Genomic DNA, 19,873 nt, shown 5'->3' with positions numbered 1-19,873 from the left:
TGCCACTTCCTATCTGGACATGAGTGGATGGTGGGCACCTGTTGGGAATGTTTTTAGTTGTATGTTTTGTTGTGTTAAGATACATTGGGCAGCCATGGTATGACTTAGTTCTGGCGAGACAGCTACATGCTCACATATGCCTGACACGCTACCGCTCATGACTCACTGGTCCTGCTTACTTGGAATGTGCGTGGCCTTAACGACCACCGTAAAGTCAGAAAAATTCTAAGCTACCTTTCCTGACACAACATTGACATTGCCCTCCTACAGGAGACTCACCTTCACCCGGATAGCCCCATCCTATGCACAAAGAGCCTCCAGAACAATGTCCACACCGCTGGCTTCCCGTCACACGCTAGGGGGCGTCATGACATGGGTGAACCCAAGGGCATCGATAACACTGACGCCCCTAGAAAAGGATGGAGAAGGTAGATACGTTCTCTGCAAATACTGTGGGAAGGGACTAACACTCACCACTTTGAATGTCTACGGCCCTAATTACGACCACCCAGGCTTTTACACACACTTCACGACTTTGACACAGCCATACACTCAAGACAATATCAGGTGGGGCGGAGGGGGTGGGGGTGGGGGGATTTTAACTTTACAAGGCAACCTGCTTTGACAGATGGGACGGCCCAGACAGACGCCTCTCGGTGAGAGTGGTGGAGACATCCCTGCTAAGGTTCGATATGTGTGATGTATGGCGACATAGATACTCAAGATAAGGCGGCTACATGCACTACTCCGCGCATCACAATATGCATACAAGAATAGATTACTGGTTCGCCTCACGACCCCGATTGCAACATGTACGTGCATGCCTGATCCTCCCTCGCACCTACTCGGACCACTCACCTTTGTTACTCACACATGCTTCTCCCAAGAAACGCATTCCTCCTTTTTTATGGCGTTTTCCACCATACTCCCTTCTCGACACCGCCTTTAAGGAGGAGCTAGCTATGTCCATTGAGATGTTTTTCGAAACAAACGTGGGATATGTAGACTCTTTCCAAACTGTTTGGGAGGCTTTTAAGGTATATTTAAGGGGGGGTCACTATTTCCAAACATGCTGGGGTTTTTACGTCGATACGCAGCAGAATGACGACTCTGGAGTACAAATTGAAGGTCCGCCCGCGTGACGGACCAGAGTGAAGGGCTTACTCGAGAAATAGCGCAGACACTTCGGGAATATCATGAGGAAGCGGACGCAGAAATAGAACCCCTAAGGGAGTATGCCACCTACAGCGAAGGCGAACGGCCGTTTCAAATCCTTCAGCAGCGCAGAGACAGAACTGCGATACCGGACATTAAGCCGCAGCCGGGAGGCCCTCCACTCAGGGAGTCCCAGGTGGCGGAGCGGTTTCAAGACTATTACGCAAAACTGCAGCCCTGACGAACGCATACTTGACTACCTGACCCATATTGAACTCCCATGGCTATCCAATATACATCATGAGTTCCTGGTGCGCCCGATTAAAGGTGAAGAGATAGTCCTGGCTCTCTCTGAGATGAGAGCGGGGAGCGCACCTGGGAGTGATGGTCTTACTGTCGCCTTTTATAAGGCGTATCAGGATCTCCTACTCCCACTACTTGAGGATATATATACCTCGGGAATGATGCCGCCTTCTATGCAGGAGGCGATACTCGTAGCCATACTCAAGGAGTGAGGATCGTATAGGTCCTTATCTCTTGTGAACGTGGATGTGAAATTTTTTGCGAAGCTGCTGGCCAATCACTTAGCCCGCTCGTCTCTACTCTGGTAGCACCGGAGCAGGCTGGCTTTGTTCCTAGTTGGAACTTAACATACAATCTGCAAACGGTTTTTGCTGCAATGCAGCATACCCGCCCGGAGGTCCCTGAAATTGCAGTCTTTCTGGATATGGAAAAGGCCTTCGACTCAGTTGAGTGGCCTTTCATGCGGCATGTCCTTAGCCGAATGGGAGTAGGAGCGATGTTCCTACAACTTCTGGCGATACTGTATTCCTACCCTACGGCCCGCATTCGGATCGGATCCATGGTCACTGAACCCATGCGGGTCTGTAGTGGTACGAGACAGGGCCCCCCCCCTATCCCCAATATTGTACGCCCAGATGGTGGAGCCCTTAGCCTGCGCACACAGGGAATATCACGGACAGAGGGGCATACGGTTTCCTAATTACCGGCTAATTGTTTCTACGTATGTGGACGACACCCTTCTCTATTTCAGGGACCCTGAGATTAACCTCTCTCCGGTTTTGCGTGAGGTGGTACTGTTTGGCTCCCTCTCCGGTATTAACGTCAACTGGACCAAGTCCATTATGTTCCCCCTCACCCTGGCCACGAACAACTTTGAGCCCCAATACCCCCTACAATGGACGACAGATGCAGTGCGATACCTAGGCGTAAGGCTGCATACAGACTCTGAGGTTGTTCTGAGGGAGAATTACGGAATTGCAATCGCCAAGTTGGAGGATGATGTCGATAGATGGATCAGCCTTCCCCTATCCTTGATGGGCAGGGTGTCTTATGAAAATGATTGTCCTACCTCCCATTCTCTTCCTATTCACGAACATACCTATGGTCCTGTCCAAAAAAAGGTTCAGTGTTTGAGCTCCCTAATGGTTCGCCTGGCCTGGGCGGGCAAACAGCCTCGAGTTGCATGGAGGATTGACGCTACCATACACGAGGGGGGCCTAGGAGCTCCCGACTTAGAACTATACTATAGGGCCGCCCAGAGCTCCCATGCATATCACTGGATGCATGGACTCCCTGAAGTATCGCACATACGAATTGAAAGCATAGTCGCTGACCCCAGACCTCTCCCAGCCCTGCTGTTCTTGCCCCGTGACAGACGCACAGGCATATTGGATTCACTGACCTCAGTCACCCATGCTTGGCATTCTCTACTGGTCACACAAGCTGGTAATATACTGTGTGCTCCAGTGGCCCGCCTCGATTGGTGCCGCTGGCTGGCTCCGTGTAGAGACAAGGGAGTCATAATGGCATTTCGGACGTTGAACATACACACAATGGAGAACTCTTTACAGATGGCACTGCTCGCTCCTGGAGGGATGTTGCTGGGGAAGACGGAGTACAGTCATCACTTGCACGATACCAGTTCCATAGGGTGACTAGGGAAGGAGAATACACCAAGCCACGGCTGGAGTGGCAGCAGGACCTACAGGTCGAACTGACAGACGACAAGTGGCGCTACTGTTGCCTTAGCACCAGGCGAGTCTTGCTTAATGGCTGTCACAGATTGTTCTACTTTAAATTCCTTAACAGGGTTTACTATACGCCAGAACAGTTATATCGCTATGGCTTGTGCGAGAGCCCTCAATGTGAAAGGTGCGGAGTATTATCCGCAGACTTCCTACATCTGGCATGGGGCTGTTCGGGGATTGCCCACTTCTGGGGGGAGGTCTTTACCGAGCTTAACCGCATCACAGACATGACGTTATCACCAGACCCGATATTAGCTCTACTGGGATACTCCAAACCAATTCCTAAGACACACAGGCGACTGGTGGACATGGCATTCCTCTTAGCGAAGAGATGCGTTGCTCTATGTTGGCTGCGCTGTCCGACATCAATGTTAACACAGTGGTCCAAGAACATGCTGCACCAAAACAGAACATTACAGTGAGTTACTGCCACCTCACAACCGACACAAAAACTTCTGGACCCTATATATAACTAGGAGATCCACCTTGATGACCCCTGAACAGGACGATACTAGCCACCAGACGCTGACTAATCATGACGACTTAGAGCCTGGCACGTGAACAGTCCCCCCCTTCCCTCTTCTGCACACTCCTTACCGCTAGAGTACGAAAAATTTAGGGTTTACAGGGCCTTGCATTGTTCCACCGACGAGACCACCAGAGCGCTTGAGACAATGGCTGCTTTAACACCCCCCCCTTTTTTTTTTTGCAGGACACAGATGAGTTGCATGATTATTGTAATATTTAATGAAGAAGATGTCTCTGGAGCCATGTCAATGACTGTACTTCATTGTCGTGATTTCTTTTTGATGTTTACTTTTCAAAAATGCCAATAAAAATATTTTTTACAAAAATAAAAAAAAGTCAGTCTTGGTGACTGCAGAAAAGATGTGACCTTTTCTTCATAAGGGACGTTCTTTTTATATACTACATTAAGCAGGAAGAATGGTCTTAACTACTATTGGTTATGAGGATTCCTTTGGCCAGCGCCAGAAAATAATGACATCCATATCTTTCAATTTTCATAAGTTTGCCAAACACTCTAGCATTCACAACGTCATTTATAAACATACAAGGGTGTCAGCCAATACCCCTAGATAACAATCTGAAGTTGAGTATTTAAGTAAGATCAAACTCTCCATCGGGCATGCCCTTAAGATGGACCTCCATTGCCATCAGAGACAAAGGATTTAAGTCTATTTGGGATCCCCTGATGAAGACAAAAATGTTATTTGTGTCAAAGATCTCCAGCATGGGTATCCTCTGCAGTTACATTCATTCTATATGGCTAACAACTTGAGTTAAAAATACTCTACGTTTACTGCTACAGAAAGATAAACTAATGTGGAACCAAGATGGTTGTGGATGTTCATTTTTAGCTAATAGTCTCCATGAAATTCTCCCTCGGGTGCCAAAGCCAAGAGGCATTCAAATGTAGCTGTGAAAAAGTTCCTACATACACCCCAATGGTATAACTATGAGCATAATCAAACAAGAATTAAACACCCTTTACGCAGCATTTCATACAATAGTTTTGCCACCTGAAAACCATTTAGATGGATTTCAATACAATTAGAGTTAAACTAAAAATGTGTCCAATGCTACATTAACTATGTTATGTGTATATGATCTAAAAACATTAATTTGCACAAGTAATTTTTCTGTATTAACTCCTAGGATGGCCATTCCTAGTTTAATTGGTCATACAGTAGAGAGTTGGTTATTTTCCTGAATCTGATCATTTGTCCGTTAGGAAGGATTCTTGAAATCGCAATGCACTCTAAACCAAAGACTCACAATTTTCTACTAGACTGTAATTCATTTCATTCCAGTTCTCAATGCCAGGGTACTATTCAGGCAAGTCCTGATATACAGGGATAACTCTAACACCGCACAAGAACATTAACAAGCCTCACATATGGTTGATACATTATCTGTGAATTGATGACAAAGCAAGATTGTTAAATAAGCACTTAAATGACTTCTTAATAATCCCAGAGACAATATATTAGAAATGGCTCAATACCCAAAAAAGATCATATCAAAGTCATCACCACTTTTGACCCTTCATCTACTTGGATACCAATAGTGATAAGAAATACTGGAAAATCATCAGTTCAGGTCCCCATGTTGTACCATAACCATATTTCACAAACAAACTTAATCAAACCCTAAAAGGCCAGTTGGTCCATTCACAGTCCAAAGGTGTGAAAGGTGATATGCCACCTACTGGTCGCCACACCTGTAGTATGGGCAATGCCTGTAACTGGAGCACTGAACTTGGGACTTGTTGCAAGGCATCTGTGGCAATAGAGATGAAGTATTAGTTGCACTCTGCCAACATAATGTGTTTGATCACCAATCTTTGGGGCGTAAGATGTATTGACATGACAACTCATATAGTAAAAACATGGTTACAAGAACTTAAGGTAGGGCAAGTGCACCACTAAACCTGCCATGTGTGACCAACCCCCATGTATGGGTTACGGTATGCTGTTTTCCATGTGCAGTCCTTATAAGCAAAGCCATTTTACTAAATCCAGAGCACGAATGGGTAAATCCATACACTTAGAATCACAAAAACGAAGGCTTTTGAGTATGGTCACAGTTGTTTTCTTCAATCAACTGGTTTACAATGAACCTTTCCGACAATAAATATTGTTTTCTGAAGTCAGTTACGCTGTACTGTGGAATAACATGGCATTTGACCATAGCACTGTAGTAATAAAGGCATTAACATACATTTATTAGCACACTTGTTCCAAAAAAAGCCTCATTGTGCCATATTAATTTTTACTCACATAAATTATATTTCATTTATATATACATACATGTATTTTACCCCCAAAATCCCAGTTCAGGGAATCTGCACTCTTCCTAGCATTTAAACAATCCATAATTTGATACATTGCGCTTAGATGCCGAAATGATTCATTATATTTTGATGTTGTAAAATAATTTACTTTTAGTCTTACTACAGTTAATCACTCAAGGGCTCAGTAAGTCAAACCATGTGGAATTGGGTTGGTGAAGCTAGCATGTGCATAGTTTCTGCAACCATGCCATTTCCACTTCTAAAGTAGACTGTTCTAAAACGTTTGGACACAAATGGACCTCTTTATCAATATATGTCAATGGGAGCGGCATCTCGAATTTGGACCAATCGAAATTATAGCTGTTTGTTGTTACAACTTTCCATTGTCAACGAAGATCTGCTTAAGTCAAACTGGGCACTTTCATAAACAAGAGCAATTGCATTAAAAAGTCAGGCGCATAACTTAAAAAACAGGAATGACTGAAAAAATGAAAAGCAGTCGTCAAAAGAAAATCATCACTTCTTTTGTCTCTTCAGTCTGCTCCAAATTATTTCAGATCAACCTCTTTTGGTCTCTTATATATGAGTTCTCTCATGTTTAATAAGAAGGAAATGTTCACTAAAGCGCTTCCCGCAATTACCACATGTAAACCACCGTTGTAATTTTTTTTCTTTTACACTAGCAATGGGTGTATTAAATACATTTTCCTTGGAGTGTAATTCCATGTCTATGAAGATGTCGTCGAAATCTATTACTCGATGGTGGATTTCCTGGTACCGGGTAAGAGCAGTAATGTCTCCTATACTGGGGCCACCATTCGCATCAATTACCTGTGTCCTCTGATGGGAGCTGCCTGGTGGCATATTCTTCAAGATATTATTAGAGTCAGTTGCAAATGGGTGCGTAACATTGAAATTGCCAGGTGAGAAAAATTCATTGATCTCATTCTCAGCTTCTCCTTCCTTCTGAACGTTAGCTAGGTGCTGAAGTCGCGATGAGTTCCTTTTCTCTTCTCTGTGGGTTTTTTGGTGCCTAATTAAATGTGCATTCAGTGTAAAGCTTCTCTCGCATTCATAACATTGATATGGCCTGTCTATGATATGAGTTTTTCGATGTTTCGCTAGGCTGTAGGAGTGTTCAAAGCGCTCACCACATTCGCTACATTGGTGAGGTTTCTCTACAGGGTTAGTGTGCGTTAGCTTATGCTTGTTGAGAGTCGAAATGAGGATGAAGTCTCTGCCGCATTCACTGCACACATATGGCCGATCACAGTGGGTCCGCTGATGGCTGAACAGACTCGACCTGTAATTAAATGTTCTTTCACATCTGTCACAAGCATGTTTTTCATTGGGAGTGATGACTTCACCTAAAACTTCTGAGTTACAAGCCTCTTTCTTTGTAGGGCTAGAGCTGTTAAATGAGGTATCCTCACAGGTGACTGGTTCTTGATTTGTTTCGACATGCTTCTGCAAATGTCTTATTAGATCAGACTTTCGGAAAAAGCAACTAACACATTCAGTGCATGCATACGGCTGCCTCACTGGGTAGGACAGAAAATCATTTTCAAGTTTTGAGTTGTCGTTCAACCTACTCCCACATTCTTGGTATCTGTGTTGTGACTCTTTTGGGCTGGTTACCTGCTTATCGGCTTTTCCACCATCTGTACGAGTTTTCTTCCTTTTAGCAGGCATAGTGTGTTTGCTGTCACTCTGAAGTCTTTTGGAGTGAACTTTAATGTGGTCAACAAGGCTAGAGTTGTCAAGGAACCTTTTCTTGCATTCTGGACATGAAAAGGTCCGCTCTCTTTCAGAAGAAACTGTCTCTAAGGTGGATTTCCCTCCCTTGTGGACCACCATGTGAAGCCCAAGTTGATAGGTGTTCCTGAAGCATACCCCACATTTGTTACACTTGTAGAGTTTGGGTTTTTCAGAGTCATCTGGCTGGGTTTCCATCACCACAAAAGGATCATTTATTATGCAGAACCCGGTTTCATATATACTGATCTGGTCTAAGATATATTCGGAAACTTTTCCTTTACAATCTCGAGGCATCTTCGGTCGTTCAAAGCTTATAGCTTTATCAGTACATTGATCAGCAGGCTCTTCAGAAGACCTCTCTTCTTCCTTCATTTGCTTTGATCCAGGCTCTATTAGAACAGAAGGAAAAATAAGCCATCATTTTTTCTGAATCCAGAATGTGTTCAATGGAATACGTTGTCTGAATATTACTTTAATAATAGAAACTGACTTTGCTGTATTTGTTTGCAATTAATGCTAACGCAGTTTTGCAATGGACAGAGAGGTCCCTAACCTGCGAGTCAGAAAAGGTGGGATCGTTTGCAATTGGGAGTTCACTACTGTCACATATATAAAGAGAACAATAAAACATGGGCAGTGTATTGAACATGATTCATATTTAACAGTGCTTGATGAGAATAAGATATATGAAAAGGACCATTTGCTGAACTCAGTCTAACATTCTTGCTGGAGTGCACACACTAAATTAAACAGAAAAGGTTTGCAAAGGTGGGACTAAGGAAAAATCACAAACATTTTCAAAAACTGATCCGTTAATATTGAAATAGAACATACATTTTTTCTGCAAGTTTGTTTTTAGGCTCTTTAATGCAGCCCTTGGGCAGTCAAGTTACTCAGCAGGTTACTGGGTGGCTGTTTACTTCTCACTTGTGGCCCAGTACCAAAATACAATTGCACTCAAATTGGTCAACTAAGTTTGCCACTTGACTCACTTTAGGTAAATAGAGTGAGCAGTGTAAGCTTACTGTAGATGGCGGTAGAGGTTAGAAACTTTGACATTGTATGAGCAACGAAATATCATTCAATAATTTAACATTCAATAACTTACATTCCCAATCAGTGACACAACTTAAAGCAAAGGACTTATGTTGAAAGGTGAACACAACTGTTAAAATTAGACACTACAAGAAAAGCAGAATTTTCTGAGCTAGAAATTCAACTATACAGTTCATTTTGTAGCGCTGAATTACTAGGTACTTTATTTTCTGCTATCTTATAAGATGGAGGTAGGCCTATATAAAGCAGAATACTGGCCAGGCCTCAAACAATAAGAGAACGTGGAAACAAGCCTGCTCTGATACACATCACCAGAGTATGTTATGCGGAAACAGTATCAATCTGAAGTAGTCATCTCATCATTTTTAGGCCTCGCTTAGACAGTGTAATCTCTTTGAGACACATTGTATATACTTTGTGGGCTTACAGCCCGCCCATTGCTTTTCATTTGTTTCTTCGAGTGTCCTCTAAAAAGCCTTGCTTCCAAGTGGGTAATCTTTCCTATTTGTCCCTCCTTTTTGTTGGCTGTTCCCTTGCACGGAACATCGCCCTAGTAATTGTAGCCTTATGCTTGTCCTATCATAGCAGATGCTTCAGAAACTCTTTTCTTTCTTTAACAGCACTTAACACAAGCAGCTTGGGTTTTCAATCACTTCGACCTCCGTTAAACTAACCTGTAAAGCTTGTTTTTATCTCGTCACATTCCAGTGCATTCAAAGACCGAGATCAAATGTCAGAGATGTTTACTTTTATTTGTTGGTCTTCAAAGTGCTGCTTGTTTAAGTAGAGATTGCAACACAGAGCTAGAAACAATGAGAAAGAAAAGCGAGAAGCAAATTTCCAGCAGGCTACACACTCTTCCCTTCGCACCCCTCCCACGCACCTAGGCTCTTTAAGAAAGAAGGGGGAAAAAAGCTTCCATCCTGACTAGAAAATCAGCCTGGTTTCAATAGAAAACACAGCTGCTGCTTCCTGTTATTTGACTTATACCATTCATGTGTGTCCCCTTTTTAAAATTACTAGCAATGAGCTTGAAAGGGCTAATTCTCATTTTAGCTAGTAACTACATTGAAATCACAACTATTTACACTTCGTTTCTTACATTGCCACACAGCTTCAACTAGATACCATTTTAATAGACCAAAAGTCAACAGAGAAGTGGCCTAGCGATTTGCTTTGCTGCGAATGATCAGCACCACCAGCTGTTGTGCTGTACTTTTCCACATCAAAGCGCCACTTTGCAAGTCCTGGCTGACTCTGCTCAGCTGTTTCTTGTCAAAAGTGTGCTTATTCTCCAAAAGGTAGACTGCCCTAATCTATGCAGCAAACTGCCACATAATGGCAGCAGTAGGTCACTATATAGCAAACAGTCACCCAGCGTAAAGCCTTTCAAGGTGATAAAAACATTCAGAATTTCAGGGCGAAAACACCATGTATTCTATGAGAAAAAAATGAATGACTCCTTGGTGCAGATCTGTAACTTTTTACATTTCGATACAGTTCAAACACAAGAAATGTTATTAGGAATTCGAGTGCAATAATTTTTTTTAATAAGCTTGGCATGAAAAAAAAAACTGAATATTGATAATGCAGGTAAAAGACATAGCTGGTAAGTAGCACTTTGCTTGTCGGAGCCTGTAGTTTAACTTTCCCTATTATAAGTATAAGCCTGTAATGTTCCAGAATGGAAAGGGCAGTTGGGTATAGCATCAGAACTGGCTGAAAGTATCTCACAATGCCAAAACAAACAAATCTATGCCGCAGAAATCCAGTACACACAAAACATTTAAACATTTCATAATAACATGCCACACAATCAAACTACACACACTTTCACACCACATCATTGAACTCCAGGTCACATAATTACAAACCAATAAAATAAACTCCACATAATTCCACTCTGCGCCATGCCCCTCAATTCCACTTCGCATAATACCACTCTGCTACATAATTACACTCCACTCTAAACCATATATACGCTCCAAGCAACACAATTCAACTCCTAATAATTCCACTACACATAATTACACTACAACCTACATAATTACATTTCACAACACATATTTACACTCCACATATATCCATTCGAAATTCAAAAGACAATTACTTTCCACAAAATGAATTCTACTTCGCCATATGCCACTTAATTTCACACAATACAATACTACTTCACACCATGCCACTTATATCCACTCCACACCATGCTACATAATTCCACCCCACACAATTCCACACCACACAATTCAACGCCACACAATTCAACGCCACACAATTCAACGCCACACAATTCTATGTCAGGACCGGAGGCTTCAGATTATGCTTTTCCTTCTTCACTTTTAATTAATACAGAAAAACACAGCAGCCAGAAAAGCATTAACATAAGCCCTAAATCCCAGAACAAGGATAAGGCTTAGAAGAAAAACATCAAAAAGGACACAGATTTGCACCAGAACTACAAATCCCGTCATGTCCATCAAGTCAGTCCACAGAGTAGTCCTTCGTCAATGTCCACGACAGATAGATAGCACGTCCCTCCTGTGACCACTTCCTCTTTCTTCGCTGCTTCGCAGCCAGTTATTAGGTCTCGCCTGTCGATGCGCATGCGCATCGAGCAAGCGAGAGTATTGGGACTTATCCAATCTTTATCCACTGCAAGGAATCGTGGCGATTCCTTGCAGTGCCCGTGACTTTTAAGCTCAATGCGCATGCGCATTGAGCTTAAAAGCGCGTGCACGTCCGTCTTGGTTTACCCGCTCCGCCCCCTCCCCTTCCCGCCGTGTCGCATTTCTCCTCCCCCCTCCCCTCTCTTCCCTCCGTCTTGTTTGTTATTTTACCCGCTCCGCCCCCTCCCCTTCCCGCCGTGTCGCATTTCTCCTCCCCCCTCCCCTCTCTTCCCTCCGTCTTGTTTGTTATTTTACCCGCTCCGCCCCCTCCCCTTCCCGCCGTGTCGCATTTCTCCTCCCCCCTCCCCTCTCTTCCCTCCGTCTTGTTTGTTATTTTACCCGCTCCGCCCCCTCCCCTTCCCGCCGTGTCGCATTTCTCCTACTTCTACCGTGAGGTGAGTACGATTTGTTTCATGCTTCTACACGGAGGCACTGCTACTTTTACTTATGGCATAGGCGGGCTGACGTGTTATAACGATTGCCGTTTGCTACTGAACACCGTCAAAGTCGCTCCAAACGTGTCCTGTGTGGGTCACAACAAGACACTTTCATGAGCGTGTGTTTTCTGCTTTGCATGCTGGTTAAATTAGGCAGTCGGCTTTAGCAAGCGCATGCAGCCTTTTAACTTTTCCTGAGGGCTCATTCTTGTTCTGTGTTCCCATGATGGGCTCCCGAGATCCGCCTGGACCTGCCAGTGTTGTAATGCCGCGTCGGTCTTGGTTGCATCGACGTGCGGTGTGTGTGTGCGCGCAGCTGACGTCACTGGTCCTGGGCCTCCTGCACTGGCAGCGTAATGTCGCCACCCGCAAGGGAGGCACCGTGCAGCTGTTGGCATGGTGCCGCGAACCTCACTGAAAGCGTTAAATACTGCGCATGTCTAGTGGTGCTCATTCAAAAGGATACGTTGCAAGCATACTAGAGTTAAGCGCTTCTTTCGGTTTTTTCGTTTTCCTCAGCACGAAGAAGAAACGTGCTTTTAGGGAGCATTAATCTTTTATGAAACCTAGATGCTTTATTATGTATGTGACTTTGCGACTTTCTTGGCCGCTAGCTGATCAGACTTTATTTTCAGTGGCATTGGCCTACTGTACGTCACCCAGCCCACTTTTTAACATCTACACCGCCGGCGGTGCGTGTAAGTAAAGAGGAGTTAACATTCAGGGCATGTCATCTCACTCTGAGCGGTGCATTGGAGTTCTGTCACTGTGAGTTGAACCCCGTGACGTGTGGGGTTTCAAATGGAACCAATTTTCCCTGCAACAGCACGAATCCTTTCAGTAGGGTTTCCCTTTATCGGATATTTAAAAACGCCTGCTGTGACGGCGTATAGAATGTATTTAATGAGCTGAGAGGTTTATTAATAGATCTTCGGAGTGAGACCATTATTTCTAATTAGTTATTAACCTTTAAATCCTTTATAAGGCAGGTGACCTAATACATTTCACGTCTCATTCGCTGTTCAAGTAATGTGTTTTTAGAGTTGCCGATCTGTGCTACCCCGATGAGGATGTTTGCAGAACCTCATGTGCTAATTTTCACTTTGTTAAACGCTTTCCATCTACGCTATTTCCTGTTCTAATTTCCTGTAATTACTAGCACCCTCACCCTCACTCACCCTCACACTCACCCTCACTCACCCTCACTCTCACTCACCCTCAACCCCTCACCCTCACTCACCCTCAACCCCTCACTCACCCTCACCCACCCTCACCCTCACTCACCCTCACTCACCCTCACTCACCCTCAACCCCTCACCCTCACACGGTGCAATAGGTCTCGGAGCATTTGTGTTAGAGCTTTTAGAAATGTTTATGGCTTTTTTTTTTTAATTCTTTAGCATTGGCTACAGGAAACAAAAATGCTAAAGATTTACAAAAAAAACCATAAACAATTCTAAAAGCACTAACTCTAATGCTGCGAGACCTATTGCATTTCCAATGCTTGTTTTTTTTTGTTTTCTCTCTGAACATTTCACGATTTATGATAATTTGCCTATGTGTGTTAGCCTAGGGCTCTTCAAAGGCTGTTTTCACTGTGTTGTTAATCTTTGTTGCCTTGCAGAGCCCCTTTTTTCGATCGCGGGAACGTTTTTCGTTCCTCAAGCGATCTCCCTGAATTGCGGCGCAGTTCCGGCCGCCAGGGGGAGCCAAAGCGTCTCAGTGGTTTCAGCGCAGCTCTTCACACACTGAGAGCCGCGCCGCCGCCTCACCTTGACGCCCAGGCCTCCTGGGTCAGTAGTGTGCCCCCACTTATCAATTAACGCCCCGCGGGGGGTCTGTACAGCGGTTTCAACCGTGTTTACCGCCTGAGGGCGTTTTTTTCTGCACGAGTGCGTTATCGCGCCTTATTATACCTGCTGAGTTCTGAGACACATACACAGCGCGCCGCAGGGAGGTGGCATAGACCCGGTCTGTGAGAGGGTCAGCGCGCTGAGGGGTTAGTGCTGCCCCAGATCCGGTTCTACCAGCCCAAAGAGCCCCAGACGGTGGTCTGCCATAAAGTGCGCTGGTTTCCTGCGCAGCCCTGTTTTTTCCCTAGCAGGAGGTGGGTGCGTAGTTTAGATGGATCAGGAGGAGTACTACGAGGAAGAGGAGACTCCTAGTTACCTGAACGATGATGAGTTTTTCAATGCGGTTGACAATTCTATATACCGCTGTGTCACTGAGGTGGTAGGGCCTACGGAGGAGCGCTTATCTGCCCGCATTATACAAAAGTGCGAGAGAGTGGCGCAGGCCCACTTGAGGAATGCTGGGTCTATACCTGCCCCAGCGGGGGATACCCCCCCAGCTCCCAAAAAGGTTTGTAGGGAGGGGGTTTCTGGGGCGGCGCAGGGTGTGGACAGAGACGCCTTTGAGCGCTTACGGGACGCTTTTTTACCTAAGGCGACTGCGCCCACCCCTGCGCCTCCGCCGACCCCGGGCCCTTCGGGAGCGATGGGCACGGCATCCTCGTCCCCCAGCGGGATGTCCCCAGCAGACACAGACGATGACGATGGGTTTGTGCGTTCTTGGCGCCAGTCGAGCTCGGCCGCGGAGTTACCCCAGGATAGTTCTGGCATGCTAGACCCGGATGAGATAATGCATCCGCGGTCGGCTGCTTGGACCCCGGGGGACAAGGTGGCGAAGTTTGTGGCGAGTCGCCTCCGCAAGCCCCTGGAGAAGGAATCACGGAGCTGTCTGCGTGTGGAGTGTCCTAGACCTACGTTAGAGGGAAAGGTGGCGCTGACTCCGGAACTAGACCCGAAAATGGCCACTTTCCTTGCGAAATTCGCTAAAGACCCTCGCAAGGGCATTGACCATTCCTGGCGCTCCTGTCAGGATAAGTTGCTGGATGCAATAGTGCCTATAACGAAGATCCTGGATATGGCGGAGGAGGCTAAAGTGACAGGAGCCGCCATTTCCCCCGACGTCCTGTCGAATTGGGCACAAAGGGTGGCGGTCTTCCTAGGGAACGCCAATTGCGCCCTCTCGACCGAACGCTGGCGATCCCTCCTGATCAAGCTGGATCCAAAGCTGGGGGACCTGGCCTCCTCGGAGGGGGGAGCAGTGGCACAAAGGGGCCTCTTCGGGGACCCTTTTATAAAAGAGTTAGGCAAGTTTGTCTCGACCTTTACGTCCCTGGACAGGGCCCAGTCGAGCATCAAGAAACTTTTTCAAGAAACTGTTTCAACAACGTTTCTCCAGTGGTGCCGGTCGCGATGGGGGCCGCGTGACCGGCCGTAACGATCAGCAGTACGCTTACAGAAGGCAAGGCTCCGGCAGAGGTCAATACAACGCCTCAGCAAATTACAACTTCTATCCTACCAGAGGCCAGCACTTCCGAGGTCGAGGGGGATTCAAGAACAACCGTGGAAACACCAGTTCAAGCGGTGAGTGTCATATCGGCGGACCAGGTCCGTATTATGGGGCGGCGCGCCTTGTTTCCGGAGGCTTGGGCTGCAATAACAACAGACGCATGGGTCTTGCAATCAATCTCCGGGTTCCGCATAGAGTTCTACGATCAACCCCGCCAGGGGACACCCCCACGTCCTATTGTTTTTTCCCTAGACGATGCGCAGCTGGTCGACAATGAGGTCTCAGACTTGCTTCGCAAGAGGGCCATTTGCCGATCAGTTCGCCATCCCGCTGGTTTTTTGAGCAATCTCTTCCTAGTGGAGAAGACGGATGGAGGGAAGCGTCCAGTGATCAATCTCAAGGAATTCAACGGCTGGTTGGTTTACCATCATTTCAAGATGGAAGGTATCCATCTTCTGAGAGACATGCAGCTCCCGAAAGACTGGATGGTCGGTTTGGACCTAAAAGATGCGTATTTGGTAGTTCCCATCCACCCTCCGCAAATTTGTTTGGAGGGACCAGGTGTTCGAGTTTACCGCCCTTCCATTTAGTCTTTCCTCGGAACCTTGTGCTTTACCAAACTACTCCGCCCGGCGGTGGAGTTCTTGAGAGGACGAGTCATCCGGATGATAGTCTACTTAGACGAGATCCTGTTAATGGCCCAATGCCCCAGGACGCTGGAACTTCAGCTTCAACAGACGGTCTCTCTGCTCCAGGGATTGGGGTTCGTTATCAACAGGAACAAGTCCATCCTCTCCCCATCCCAGACCATTGTGTTCTTGGGGTTTGCTGTGGACTCGGTCCGCTCCACCATAAGTCTACCAGCCAAGAAAGTGGGAAAGATTTGCCACATGTTGCGTCAAACGATCTCGAGATCCCACACATCGCTCAGACAGATTGCCCGGGTGGTGGGCCTCTTGTCCTCCTCCATTCAGGCAATCTTCCCGGGCCCCCTCCATTATCGGGCCCTGCAGCGACTCAAGGCATATCATCTCAGACGAGGCCTGTCGTACGATCAATTAGTTCCTCTTTCGGACGACGTGAAGGAAGAAATGGCCTGGTGGCTTGCCCATATGGAGGCTTGGAACGGCAGAGCGATCTTCGGTCCGGCCCCGGATCTGGTGATAGAGTCCGACGCCAGCAGAGCCGGTTGGAGAGCCCGCTGTGGGGATTTTTCCACAGGCGGCGCCTGGTCGTCCGAGGAACAAGAGTTGCACATAAACTGCCTGGAACTGTTTGCAGGGTCCTTTGCAGTGCGCTGCTGGACCAGGGACTCTGTTCGTTCCTGCGTCCTTCTCCGAATGGACAACATATCGGCGGTCCGATATGTCAATCACCTGGGCGGTCCCCACTCCAAAGCCCTAGCGGACTTGGCGAAGGATTTCTGGGACTATTGTCTGGCTCACCACGTGTCAGTGACAGCGGAGTACTTGCCGGGTCAGGCCAACCAGGTTGCAGATTGGCACTCCCGACACCTACGGGACTCCAGCCAGTGGAAACTGGACACTCAGGTCTTCCAGTGGCTGAACGGCCTTTGGGGCCCGTTCTCGGTGGACCTCTTTGCGTCGCAATTGAACCACCAACTCCCAAGGTTCTTCAGTTGGAGGTCGGATCCTCTCGCGGAGGCCACGGATGCTTTCCTCCAAGATTGGAGTCAGGAGAGGGCTTATGTGTTCCCTCCTTTCTCGATGGTGGTGCGAGCGGCGGCCCAACTCCGCCGTCAGGAGGGGGACATGGTGATGGGGACACCCTTTTGGAGGTCTCAAGTTTGGTTTCCGGTTCTTCTAGAACTTTCTTGGGATTCTCCAATCCTACTCCCCCGGTTTCCGCGCATTCTTCTCAATGCGGACGGGGATCCTCATCATCTGATCACGCACAGCTCTCTCTGTCTCATGGCATGGCGGCTTTCAGGAGACGTTGGTCGCTCCCAGGCCTTTTGAGGTCAGCGGAGGATTTCATTTCAAAAGCCTGGGCAGTTAGTACGGCAAAGCGTTATCGCTCCGCCTGGAATAAATGGACCAGTTGGTGTCTTCGACGGGATTTGGATCCCTTGGTCACAGGAGTCGTTCCAGTGCTAAATTTCCTGGCAGAATCGGCTTCGGCCGGATTAGCTTATCGCACCATTAACGCGCTGCGGTCAGCGATTTCGGCGGCTCATCATCCAGTGGAGGGAGCGCCGGTTGGGGAACACCCTTTTGTTTGTAGGCTTCTGAGAGGCATCAGACTCTCCTTGCCCCCGGAACCGCGTTACTCGGTTCTCTGGGATGTCAATCTAGTCTTGAATCTTTTTTTGTCATGGTAACCTAATAGGTATCTGTCTTTGAAAGAACTGTCGGCGAAGTTGGCAATGCTTTTGTGTTTGGTGTCTTGTCGACGAGTTTCAGATGTTCGAACCTTGGATATCTCGGCGATAGTTTTTTCTCCGGAGGGAGTAACTTTCACATTGGGGCGTCGCACAAAATGTGCGTTGAGAGCGATTTCGTTCCCAGCTTTTGTGGACGCTCCCAAGTTATGTGTGGTCCAACGCCTGAAGGCATACGAGGAATTAACTCTAGAACTTCGCCCTCCGGGCGAGCGACAGCTGCTTATTGCTCTGCGGAAGCCACACAAGGCTGTCTCATCTCCCACCATTGCCAGATGGGTGACGTGGATCATGCAGGAAGCAGGTATCGATACGAAACAGTTTGGAGCCCACTCGGCAAGAGGGGCCATGGCTTCTAAGGCTTTCTCGTTGGGAGCACGTTTGGAGGACCTCATGCGAGCGGCGGATTGGTCCTCGGATTCCACTTTCAAGTGGTTTTATTTTAAACCAGTGGTGGACATTGCGCATTTGGTGGTGAGTAAGCTTTAAACTAGCATAATCTGAAGCCTCCGGTCCTGACATAGAATCGAAATTTGCCTAGCATCGTAACGGTAAGTTTCAATTCTAATAAGGACACGGAGGCGAGGATTATCCCTCCCAGGCCACCTTTTGGAAGCGACCCCCCCCCCCGTACTACAGTAAGTAGTCAGGTTTCTCCTTGTAAGATGTTTGGCAATGTTTAAGTTATCAGTGTTGGAATAGTTGTACCTAGAGCGTGTGGAGGTATCCTTTTTTCCTTTCACCGCTTACGCTGTTGTTTTTTCTACTAGGTAATGATGGTTCGAAACAAGACCAATAGGATCATGGCGTGACTCGCGCGAAGAAAGAGGAAGTGGTCACAGGAGGGACGTCCTATCTATCTGTCGTGGACATTGGCAAAGGACTACTATGTGGACTGACTTGATGCACATGATGCACATGATGGGATTTGTAGTTCTGGTGCAAATCTGTGTCCTTTTTGATCTTTTTCTTCTAAGCCTTATCCTTGTTCTATGATTTAGGGCTTATGTTAATGCTTTTCTGGCTGCCGTGTTTTTCTGTATTAATTAAAAGCGAAGAAGGAAAAGCATAACCCTCGCCTCCGTGTCCTTAATAGAATTGAAACTTACCGTTACGATGCTAGGCAAATTTCGATTCTACACAACATAATTACACTCCACAACATCACACTTTTTGTATTTTCTCTGTAGAATTGCCTGACTGCAGCTTCACTGTAGCAAGAGTGGCCCTTTCACCAGCTACCATAATACCGAGGTAGAGGTATGCCTGGAATGCAGAGCAGGCCTCCAAAGTGCAGTATGTTTGCCTACAACAACAAGCTTAGTAATTCCGGTTTACGAGCACCCTAGAAAATCAGCACACAACTTCTTTTATCACGTTAGTCACAACAAACATAAAATGATAATGGCTGATCGACTGCTTGGTATTCTTTAACAAGTTTACTTGTATTTGCTACCTGGTATTTTCATTGCTTGATTTATCTAATAAAAGTACATCAGCAAAGTTTTTTTTAAAAATAAGGTACATAAAAATACCTCCTCATGGTCGGAAAACTTGTTTCAGTCTGGAAGATCAGTCACTATTCTTTGTTACTCCAGATTTGGCAATACAGGTTGCTTTATTGTTCATTAAATATTTTTTTATTCTTTCTCGGATTTGATATACACCAGATATCTACCTACAATGTGATTTACATTTTAAAGTAACTGTGCCTATTTTGGGTGAAAGCTTCTTTGTCAGTCCTGCTATCCACCCCCAACCGCCTCCCATTCACCAACAACCCACCCTCATGTTAACCAACCCATCCACCCTCCTGTTCACCACCCAAACCCAATTGCCAAAGGCAATAGCTCGCCCATAAGCAAGACCTATTGGCTTTGCCAATGCTTATATTTCAATGCACTATAAACTCACTTGATCTCACAATGATGAAGCACCTTATATACAATCAATCAAATCATACAAGGATTCATTAAATTTCCTCTAACCGTGACTAAACACTTTAACCCCCCCCCAAAAAAAAGTGATGGTGTTATAGGTGCATACTACATCACCACGTAGAATTTTGCATGTAAGCATGTAAAAAAGCAGGTTATTTCTTGTGGTTACAAAAAAAAGGTATGTCCAGCAGACTGTTTAAGTTTCAGGGGGGAAATATTATTTTGCATCACACTGCT

General features: G+C 46.2%; 1 protein-coding gene across 2 annotated transcripts in view; it reads right to left on the bottom strand.

Moving 5' to 3' along the window:
• Positions 1 to 5,931: 5,931 nt before the first annotated feature.
• The window catches only part of LOC144829327 (uncharacterized), a 241,044-nt gene continuing 227,102 nt past the window's right edge, over positions 5,932 to 19,873 (bottom strand). For both annotated transcript variants that reach the window (XM_078688370.1, XM_078688369.1), the window contains one exon: positions 5,932 to 8,168. In XM_078688370.1, coding sequence (XP_078544496.1) covers positions 6,598 to 8,168 — 1,571 coding nt within the window. In that variant the 3' untranslated portion in view covers positions 5,932 to 6,597. The remainder of the gene's footprint in view (positions 8,169 to 19,873) is intronic.

The sequence above is a fragment of the Lissotriton helveticus genome, chromosome 4_1, assembly GCF_964261635.1.
Source record: "Lissotriton helveticus chromosome 4_1, aLisHel1.1, whole genome shotgun sequence".
Taxonomy (NCBI): Eukaryota; Metazoa; Chordata; class Amphibia; order Caudata; family Salamandridae; genus Lissotriton; species Lissotriton helveticus.
Note: the sequence above shows the minus strand (reverse complement) of the source record. Positions and strands in the feature narration are given on the sequence as shown.